We start from the raw sequence: 10,519 nt of genomic DNA on the forward strand, positions 1-10,519 counted from the left end.
TCATGTGAGTTGAACAACACAGCAATGCCCACAGAGCTCTTTCTCTCCATCCTCCTCCATCGGCTCCATGCTTGTCCATGCATCACTGGTTGCTGAGATATCAAATTTATGAACGATCGACATTGTTCTTGACAATTCTCTGTATATGCCATACCCTGCCAGGAAGTACAAGTTAACGCCAATGGGTGCCATTGTTAGGTAACGCCTCTGGCTAAGTGCCCAGTTGTGATCATCTTGCGTGCCCAATGCAGATATCAGGGAATTCAGACTTTGTATTTGGGACCCTTCAACTTCATTCCATATGTTGAGCTTCCCATCATATGACTCAATGTGACCTTTCCATTGCTTGTAGCAATCACCAGAGCTAAAAAGTCTCCCATCTACTTCCACAATTTGATTTGGTGGCACATCCAATTGCCACATCCCCACTATGAGGTCCCACATCCTTGTTTGCGTGTCGTACACCTCAGCACAGCTGCGCACCATTATTGGAGGCAGCTCTGAGTCAGCCCTCTCTGCAAAACCTCCCACCACGTAGATTTTACCTAGCCATGTCACGCCCACGCAATTGTACCTCAATGTGCTCATGTTAGGCAGCGGGGTCCACTCGTTGAGCTCGGGATCGTACACCTCAGCTAATGGAATCCCCCTTGCACATGCTAACGTGGACTTACCCCCGGCCACATAGATCTTGTTCTCGGAAATCGTGCAGGCAAAGTCACACCTCGAGATGCCAAGTGGCGCACACGTTGACCATTGGTCAGACCCAACATTGTAACGCAACACAGATGAAGAGACTTCAATATCCACGTCAACAAGCTCACTGCACTCATCTGACGTGTGAGCTCTCTCCTTGCGGCAAACCCTACCACCAATTATGTAAACCGAGTCACCTAAAGACACCATAGCAAAACCCTTCAAGATATGGTTCTCAGTGAGGCCAGGGATCGAGCTAGCATGTGTCCATGTGTTGGTTGATGGGTCGTAGAACTCTATCCAGTTAGAGATGTTCAAGTTTGGCGCTGGTTCTCTGAAGCAAAATGTGGCGCAAACCCTGTAACTGGATAGAGAGTTGTTTGGTGAGGAAGGTGGTGGAGTTGAGGGTCTTGGTGGAGATGGGAGAGAACCCATTGGAGTGGCTTGGAAGAGCTTGGTGGTGGAGGGTGGCTTTGAACTAATTAATTTTGATTTTGTCAAATGGGAAATGTAACATATAAGGAAATGGAAGATATAGAGAGAGATAGCGGAGAATACAACAAATGTGTGGTTTGAGGACATCGACTAGAAATAAGGTTTGGTGTGAATTTCTAGGATTTCTTGTGTTGCATGATTGAATAGTTGATAATAATGTTTTTGGCGGGTTATTGTCTCTTGCATTGTCCATTTTGTAAAATAATTAAGATTTCCGGAGGATTTGATGCAAAAATAAGAGAGAATCGAGTTATATAATTAAAGATTAGAGAAGAGTGGAATTTAAGTCACTCTTTATCTGATGGTTAGTATTGTTTTGATTGAGATCTATTTGACTGATGACAACATTAACAAGGACATTAATTTAGTTTAATCTAATTAACCAATTATTATATTTTTCTTGGTTCACTGGTTGCTTTTATATATATATATATATATATATATATATGTATATTTGTAAGGTTATAGAAACTCACACCTATGCAGGAAAATTTTGAGGGGAAAGTAAATGGTGAATTGGTGATTGAGTAAAAAAAAATTACCTGGTAAGTTGTGTTTTCTACAATTTATACTGCTTTAGAGATGCGAAAGTGATTTGAATTTAGATTCCTATCTATCTTGGGGAAGTAGTTTGTGTTGGACTGAACTAAATTGAGCTGAGATGAACTTAGTTCAGAAGTGTTGACGTGGCATTGATTGATTGGTCCATCAATCAGTGCTGTGCTGCTATATGCTACACACTGTTTGTGGCGGGGCCACTTTTAAGCCTGGAGTGGCTCTAGCCCCTCCCAATTTTGATCTCTCATCTATTATATTATATATGTTTAGAATTTGTAATAAACTAGGCATAAGTTAACATTCCATTTAAAATAAATTAGATATAACTAAATTAGAAATATTTAGCTCTAAATATATAATTATTAAATACTTAGATGCTTTATATACTTATATTTTCTACTTCAATTCTCCAACTTTACGATTCTAGCTTCACGCTGTTTGACATGGTAAAGGTCTCCCGTAATCTCAACTAAACACATGGCCTGTATTCAATATAAAATAATTCATAAGAAATCAAACTTAGGAAAGGAAAAAAAAACAATAAGCACTGTTTAGACAGGAAGATTGGGAGTTGAGCTAGGCAAACATGCATGAAACAGCACTCTGAAAAAGCACTTAAAAAGGCATCAGTAGGGCAAATCCACATGAGATACTACTATATGATAACATTAGAATCTGAAATCTAACACCTTTTATTTCTCACCAAGCCAACACAGAATCGTCTCTTGGATACGGTTTTGCTTATCAAGAAATTAATATCCCAATTTTAAATGTAAAAAAGTGCATAACACTATACTTGTTTGTGCTCCTGGGATCTCATATCTTTATTTCTGCTTTTTATCATGCAGATTTTTCAGACAGCAGAAAGCAATTTTAACATATGGGGAAACCAACAGCAACCAAGGCATGTGACAACTAGGAATCAAACCAGGCTGAGGGTGCAATTTGGTCAAAGGGAATTGGATACTGCCCGCTACAGTAGTAACATGTGTTTCCACCTGATGGGTTGGGCTGAGACCATGGTCAGATTGAAAAAAAATATATAATGTCGTCTTCTCCAAATTCTTTAGTTGAGGTGTGGATGATGATGATGATGGTGTTTAGGCTTCGATGATAGCATAATCCTAAATCCGAAACGCTAAATTCTAAACAAGTCACTTATCATTACGATATTATGAAATGCTTCAACTTTTCAAATGTAGTATGGAGGACAAAAGATAGAAGGCTAGAATTGCTGAGCAAAGCTGTAAGAGGAGCGCATGATGAAGCACCATCAAGAAATTCAGAAAGCAAAATCACATGAGAAACAGGTACATAGTGCAGCATTATTGGAGAAAGATGATAACATTTTTTGGGCTGACAGGTTGAATGTGTGTAAATGTGCGCTCTGAAATGGATATAAGTTGGGGGTGGCTGGCACTTTGTTTTCAACCCCAAATACCTAAGCCTAAGTTGAAAGATGCAACCTTTGATCAAGACAAAATCTCCATTGTCTTGAGGTCCACCATGTACTTAACCCTAGCTAGGAGGAGCCTAGAACAATTGAGCCAAAGCATCAAAAGGTGACCCCACTTGAAGAAAAAGCCAGGTGGCAAAACCAAAACCGATATATTCGAATCATCCAAAACTAGAAAACCCATATCCAAAAGAGAGAAAGCTACAGAAGCAGCACAGCAGCGCAGAGAGGTGCCAAAGGTTGCTCTGTTGGGCAGAATGACAGGTCATCTGAAATGGGACCTAGTTGGAGATGGTGCAGCAGCACAGGCGCACAGAATGGGCAAAGGGCCACGAGCAAATGTGAAGAGAGAGACAAAAGGGAATTTAATGAGCATATGCAAAAGCAAAATGGCTTTGAAGATGAAGCCAAAAAAGAAAGAGAAGCAAAGAAGCTCTCGCATTGCCTTCTGTTGGAGACAAACCAGTTTTTGAGGGAAAAAGAAAACTCTGATTTGACTGATCAATGTAGAGATTCATTGCCCATTTTTTTCTATCGTTTTGGATTCATGTGTAGACCCTGGGTGCTTTGCACATGATGAAACTTAGCTTTCTTTGTGACGCACATATCCAACAATTTTACATTGGTTTAAACTTGAATAATATGTGTTGTTTTTCACTAATGATATTATTAAGCAGTCATCGCTTAAAAAGAAACCACATGGGTAATTACCATGAAATCAAATTCTCTGTGCAGTGAGTGGATATGTGTGGCTTAAAAGTGATTTGGATTATTAGGGTCTCTTCCCTTTTCGAATAAGCAAGATAAGAATTTTAAACCCTTTGTTATCCAAAGAATTTGAACGAGTTATTAGAGATACTGTGACCCAAAAAAAAAAGGATTTTCTACCACTAAACAAATAAAAAACAGAGTGCAGTTTACAGTGAGGTTTTAGGCGTCCACTAATTGCCAGACGGTAGAGGGTTTAAGGTCCTAGGATTTTTTATGGCTTCAATATGGGTAAAAGTAAAGGCCGAGGAAATGCCCTTGAAATAATGATTCGTTATGCTCCAACCACATTCTGATAGTGATACGACCTTAGGCTCACTGCCCACTGTCCCTGCTCTCTCTCTCTCTCTCTGACTCTCTCTAGATGGTGGAATTTTAGCATCCCAATGTGATTTCAAGAAAAAAGTATATCAGTGTAGACTGCGGCAGAAGCTGCGCAGCTACTTTGAGAGACCAGAAAGATTGCGTTTTGCATCTGCGTTCCCTTCACCATCACCCTTTCTCGAAAAGGTTGTTTCTCCTCCTTTTTATGTCTTTGCATTTCAACCTTCTGCTGCATCATAACAGATTTTCTTTTCTCAAGTCTTGTATTTTCAGCTTCTCTCTTCTCAGTCCGTGAAGGAGCTAGCTATTAACTCTCCTTTCTCTCTCTGCCTCAGTAACAAACCCAGAGCAAGAGACATTGCAGCCCACCTCTCAACTTATTTAAAACAGCGAAGAAAACAGGGGAAGAGCCAATTGGGTTTTTGGTGCAGGAGACTCGGTGAGCAGCAGTGTAAGCGAGCCACTTATGAATATGGGTTTGGTAGGAAGCTTGGTTTGGGTGAATGCATACAGTAGGAAGCAGTGTAGGAGCCTGTTCTGGAGAATGAGAGCGGCATTGAAGAAGGCTCTCAAGAACTCTGGCAAGCAGCAGTTGAGGTTCCAATATGATCCTTCCAGCTATGCTCTGAATTTTGATGATGGCTCTTGGAAATCAGCCCAGGAAGCAAATGCTTTGAAATTGAAACATGCAACAAAACCTCAGCCCCATTCGGATTCTGATGTCAAAAATACTGCTTGGGTTTATGTTCTTTGGGTGGTTTCGGAGTGATGTTTGCGAGGGGAAAGAGGGGAGCAGATTGTTTTTTCATTTTTCTTTGTGTTTGTGTGGTGTCCAAAAAATTTAGCAGCTAAAGTGCCATGCTTGTCAAGAGTGGGGTCATTGTCTAAAAAATGAATGGTTATAATTACAAGTGTGACTTATGATTTTCTTATTTCATTTCTCATGTTAACTTCTTCGTTGTTTGGCTAAATTGTCTAATATTTATTTTCTTGAGTCCTCAGGGAAATTACACGATCATGATGTTCTTAATGTTCAGTGAGATTGCATGCAATCCATTAGAAGGTAAGGGAACGTAAGAACGCTTTCCTTACCTATAACTTGAAAGCTGCGATGAGCGCATGTACATTCTAGCTTCTCGAAATTTTGACAAGACCACATCAATTTTTCTTTTAATTTTTATTATTTGACGTAAGACCACAGCAATACATTATTGTAGCTCACTACCTGTTTTGCTGCACCTAAGACAGCCAACAAGATTTACTCCACAATCTCAAGAAATAGACGTAAAGAGATGTTATAGACAATCATTTGTACAAATGTTGAGAATGCCACAGAAACGTAAATGATAATAAAATTAACAAAGATTGCAATGAAACAACATCCAGAGGAGGAATGTAGATACAGCCATTTCGCGATAAATGTACATACATCATTTGTCATTCCATGAAAGCCTAGACGAAACCTAAATCCTCCACACAAGGAGGTAGGACGGACATCCTCTAGACAGTAGGGTCTTCTAGCATGGCAGTGGAAAGATCATTTATCCGAGGATAAGCAGCTTTTTCATCAAGCTGGTTCTGGGCCCATATCAGCATCTTCAACAAGCTTGGTAGCTTCGGGTCTGTGGTAGGACAACAGGACATACAAAAATTGTTAACCTAAGTTAAAAATTGTTTCTTCAGAGATCTATCTCCTAATCAATATTTGCTCTAAAAAATACTCACGAACGATTTGGCATTTTACCCAAGAATATCCCTTCAAATAGTATTAAATTGATGAACAATCTGGATTTTTTAAAGCGAATTTTCCATATGATTTTGTTACTGGGAAATAGTGTAGTTTTCCAATCATGTAAAGACCATGATCAATGTACTCAGCAATGAAAAATATTGTGCTGATACAACTATAACTTGACCATACTTTTTCTTGTGGGGTTTACGGTTTACCAACTAAACCTTTTTACTCCAAGAAAATTCGGGTCGGCAACCAAAAATAATATTAACCAAACTAACAGTATAAATGCTTTTGAAGATAAATAATGAAAATAATCCAGTTACGTTCTATCATAACTGGGAACACAAACAAAGGTAGTTACAGAATAAATCAAACTACATACTAACCTTTTTCATGACTCTGGCTGGTAAGGATGGCCGCATTCACCTCACTTGCTGTCTTTAGGCGTTGTGATATGTCCAGAAGCTCTCCAACAGGACAATTGGACACATCTTCAAAGGCTAGCAGTGCAACAGTCCTCTCCAACTCTTCTAAAAAGCTTTGCTGCATATAATGTTATTAATAAGTAATCATAACTCTAACTTTCTAAGGATAAGATATGTGATGATACAAAATTTAACACGGGAATATGGTCAAATGAAGCATTCAAAAAATCAGTAACTATCTTCCACCTTGGTAACATTTACAACAGTTCAACTTCAGCCAACGAGTGAATAAACAACAAAGTCAAGCAATTTAGTTGGATGGAGTTGGGGGAAGCCAACAGAAAGTTAAATCATAAAATTATATTCATCATAGTCAATCGAAGCAAAGTTACAATGGGCTGAATCTTACATTTTCTTCTCCCCTTGGCGCTAGCTCTTCCTGAGCAAACTCAAGGGCTTCTTCTACTTTTCCATTCCGAATTAGTTCTATCAACCGTTGCTGTTGGAGATGGAAAAATAATTGGGGATTTGTATCCAAAATCTGCAAACAGAGTTATCACAGATCTTTAAATATTTTAGATAACAGGCTGCTCACTGGCAAGCAAAAAATCTCTAAAGGAATAGACTCAAATAAAAATTATAAAAAGGAAACGAAGCTACTTGAATGTCAATCTAAAAGAAAAAGGAAACCCTTCTCATGGATGGATAAGGCAAGAAAATTAAAAAACATTGAAAGGAAAGGAAACCCTCCTCATGGATGGATGTCAAACTACACTACCTGCATGTTTACATAAAGAGAAAAAAAAAAACAGGTTGCAGAAAACCATCCATTTAACTGTAGGTTTATATTCTTTGTGTCCAAGTTCTTTTCTCTACAAGTGTAGCAGTCCTAACCATGATGGCAAACTGACCACAATGAAAGTGAGTCACCTTATTTATAGTTTACTCGTATGCTACTCTTTGGGTTTAAAAAGTCGTTACTGACTGATCGAGGCTCTAGGTGGGAGGTAAAACTAACAAATTTGGCCAAGAAATCCCATGATTTTGACAGGGAGTAGCAATACCACTCTGATTTTTTTTTCCCTACAAAGGTTTGAGAGCCTCAATAATTCTTCTACTCCCAAGTCACTTCCAGAGGAAAAGTCGGGATTTTCAAATCCCAGTGAATGTTTTTCTTTTCCAGAAAAATGACAGGATATTTTAATAAGCTGAAGGACATGATTCTCTTAACAGATAAATCAAGCAACATCATGCATTTAATAGCTACTTCCCTAATGCTCAATACAAAAAACAAAAACAAAAAAACAAAAAAAGCCAGGAACAACAACAACATACCCTGCTCGACAAACTCATCCTGGTTAGAGGTTCATTAACGCACTACTTACAATCACCACATAATGAATCTCATGATTATCATCAAATAAGTGACTATTTGACATATGAACCAACCTCAATTATAAAAGAGCTTCATATGAGGCTGACAAACTTCATGTTTGGCACAAATATGATTATTCAAATTGCAGTGCCACAATTAATATGACATGGCATATTTTCAGAGAAAAGGAATGATATAAGATTTTATCAAAGGAAAAAAAAGAGCAATAATTTTTTCACCAATAGTATAAAACTACGGACTTTATGAAGATAACCAAAAGTTTTAAAAATGGCATCCTACCTCAGGGTTTAAGTCATTCACTTTCTCAATTGCATCCTCCACATTACCACACTGTACTGCCTTCTTGACAGCCATACGGTCTGTGATTGTTGCAAGATCAATATCTGCTATCTAACCATAAGGAGAAACACAACATATAATACAAAACGAAGCACACCACCAAGACATCGACAATAAGAACATGCCATAAGTTATATATAAAAGAAGGATACGTTCAGTTCCAGATTCCTTTCGAAATTTCTCAGCAGCATCAACATAACCCTCGGTGACAAGAAAGTTCATCACCAATTTATTCATGTCTTCTTTCTTAATTTTTACATCCTTGAGCTTCTTCTCCCACTCTTCCCTTGTTATGACTTTCTTCGACGCAGCCTATGGCACAACATATAAATATTAGACAATTTTGCATTGTCACACAACATACCCTCTTCAACTACAGTTTCTTTTTCTTTCTCCTATTGAAATTGAAATCTGCTCCACTCTACCATGCCAATGGGGATAGTTATTGACCTAATAACTAAATATTCAACCTCAAATCAATGTCGTGAACCCGTTCTAAAAACTCATAATTGAGCAGTCAAAACCACGAAATTATAATCTAGATGTCAATTTACCATTGCTTCGATCTCTGCAAGTTGATGAACCACAATCCAGAACAGTGACATCAGTGCACCGCCTTGAAGCCCATCATTCAACTCCCACAACTATACTTCCTTCAAATCGCCCTGTAAATTTTACACACCGATTCAAATTGCAACAAGAGACCCTATACTGACCAAACAGCTGGGAATCATAAACTGGAAACCCTAGTTCTGCATAAATGCGATAGAACTGTAAATATAACTGTAGCTGAGTGATAATTTTCCCGATAAAACTTTTTCCAAGACAAGTGTTTGCCAAGAAAATACTGAAGTAAAAGGTACCTTGAAGAGTGCTGGGTTTGCGATGATTGCGTCTATATATATACTGCTTCGTATTCGTCTGTGCGTGTGAGTTGAGTGATTGGGATCCCGGCGATCCCTTTCTTCTCGCTGCTCAGAACCTCTGGGTTTGGTGGTTAGTGTTTTCGGGTTACCCTTAATTTGGGTCCTGACCTTAAACGGGTCGGATCCCGGTTTGTTTTATTTGGTTTCTCAATGGTTTGACGTGTCACCCGATTATGCGCTCAAGGTTGCATTCGAATTGGGCTCGCGGAACCGTTGGGCTTTGACCCGAGCGTAGTTCGGGCTTTGATTTTGAGTTCAAGCTTGATATGCAGACCGGCCCATGATTAAACTTTTATTCAAAAGCATTTTATTCGAGAATAAAATAAACGGACACAACTAATCTAACTTTTATTAAATCTGCCACCTCATTTATTTTAATTACATAATTTGTTATATAAATAAAAGATTTTCTTTTTCTTTTTCTTTTTTCTTTTTTCTTTTTTCGGTGTGAAATTCTTTTATTTATACTAGCCTCTCTGCACGCGCTTCCGCGCCTGCAAGAGGCTTTTTTAAAAAAAAATTAAATTTATTTTAGAATTAAAAAAGATAATGGATAGTTGTGTTCCATAAAAATAGGATCCATTATCTGTAATTTTGAATTTACCATATTATCCTCATTTAATTAATAATTTCAATTTGTAATGTTTGCATTAACTAAGGGCATTTTCTGGTATTTTGAATGTTTCACCATTCTCTGCCTTTTGCTTTATATATATAGATAACAAATTATGTAATTAAAATAAATGAGGTGGCAGATGACATAGGTTGCCATGTCATGTGTCACATGTGTTGGTCTTCAAAAATTGGTAAACAAATTAGTGCCCGTAGCATTATTGTAATTACAATCACTCTTTTATCTCTCTCTATCCTCCTCATCCAATAATTGCTATTATATATGTTTGGGTCCTAGTTTTGTATCTACTTTCTATTTTCCTCGCATCTAACATTTTTTGCGCCCACTATTAAATGAGATTCTTAATTTCCGTACATCATACGCAATTTTACTAAAATAAAAACAAAAAAAGTTGTCAAACATATCCTTAATTTTTATAGTCGTACTTTTTAATTTATAAGATATAGTCGTACATTTCGAAAATGAAGAAGCCGCACAAGGTTTTTTTTAAAAATATATTAGTTGATAACTTGAGATCACCATCATCCTTTTTCACCGACTCAATCTTTTACTTGTTTGTTTAATTACTTTTTTCTTTTTTTAATGAACCTTTTGTTAAATTACTTAACTTATTGGCAATCACGGGTCCAAGGGAGGCCTTGAATAAAAAATTATTAAAATCCCAAAAGTAGAAGAAAACAGGTACTGTAGTGGCGCGAAATGGACATAATTTAGGTATAACCGGTACTTTAATATTAAAAAATTTAACACGTAATTGCGTTGGCCGG

The 10,519-nt window shown here is 37.7% G+C and overlaps 2 protein-coding genes and 1 long non-coding RNA gene across 6 annotated transcripts; 1 reads left to right on the forward strand and 2 right to left on the reverse strand.

The window, feature by feature from the left end:
• Positions 1–1,131, reverse strand: LOC117623946 (kelch-like protein 8). Its single transcript, XM_034354994.1, has one exon. The coding sequence runs from the start codon at positions 1,129–1,131 to the stop codon at positions 1–3; it is 1,131 nt and encodes a 376-aa protein (XP_034210885.1).
• A 3,096-nt stretch (positions 1,132–4,227) lies between these two features.
• LOC117624762 lies at positions 4,228–5,327 on the forward strand. Its single transcript, XR_004585369.1, has 2 exons — positions 4,228–4,483; positions 4,633–5,327. It is a non-coding gene; the product is annotated as an uncharacterized LOC117624762 (long non-coding RNA).
• Positions 5,328–5,568: 241 nt separating this feature from the next.
• LOC117624760 (protein GID8 homolog) lies at positions 5,569–9,239 on the reverse strand. 4 transcript variants are annotated; one of them, XM_034356196.1, is made up of 7 exons: positions 9,056–9,239; positions 8,747–8,857; positions 8,345–8,504; positions 8,133–8,239; positions 6,867–6,998; positions 6,419–6,575; positions 5,569–5,919 (listed from the first exon to the last, which is right to left on the reverse strand). In XM_034356196.1, exons 2-7 carry the CDS (start codon positions 8,795–8,797, stop codon positions 5,798–5,800), a joined length of 729 nt encoding a protein of 242 aa, XP_034212087.1. In that variant the 5' UTR covers positions 8,798–8,857; positions 9,056–9,239; the 3' UTR covers positions 5,569–5,797. The 4 variants fall into 4 exon arrangements, with proteins under 4 accessions (XP_034212087.1, XP_034212090.1, XP_034212089.1 ...); XM_034356199.1 differs by having other exon boundaries at positions 8,133–8,236; positions 9,056–9,193; XM_034356198.1 differs by having other exon boundaries at positions 8,747–8,898; positions 9,056–9,192.
• Positions 9,240–10,519: the final 1,280 nt, after the last annotated feature.

Source organism: Prunus dulcis, chromosome 4 (assembly GCF_902201215.1).
Source record: "Prunus dulcis chromosome 4, ALMONDv2, whole genome shotgun sequence".
Classification (NCBI taxonomy): Eukaryota; Viridiplantae; Streptophyta; class Magnoliopsida; order Rosales; family Rosaceae; genus Prunus; species Prunus dulcis.

Excerpts from the sequence above, each read along its gene's own strand:
- LOC117624760 (XM_034356196.1), bottom strand. The coding sequence starts at position 8,797 with ATGTCACTGTTCTGGATTGTGGTTCATCAACTTGCAGAGATCGAAGCA. Across the intron at positions 6,999-8,132 it reads TGAATGACTTAAACCCTGAG|ATTTTGGATACAAATCCCCA; the intron begins GTAGGATGCCAT and ends CTCTGTTTGCAG. Across the intron at positions 5,920-6,418 it reads CAGCCAGAGTCATGAAAAAG|ACCCGAAGCTACCAAGCTTG; the intron begins GTTAGTATGTAG and ends GTCCTACCACAG.
- LOC117623946 (XM_034354994.1), bottom strand. The coding sequence starts at position 1,131 with ATGGGTTCTCTCCCATCTCCACCAAGACCCTCAACTCCACCACCTTCC.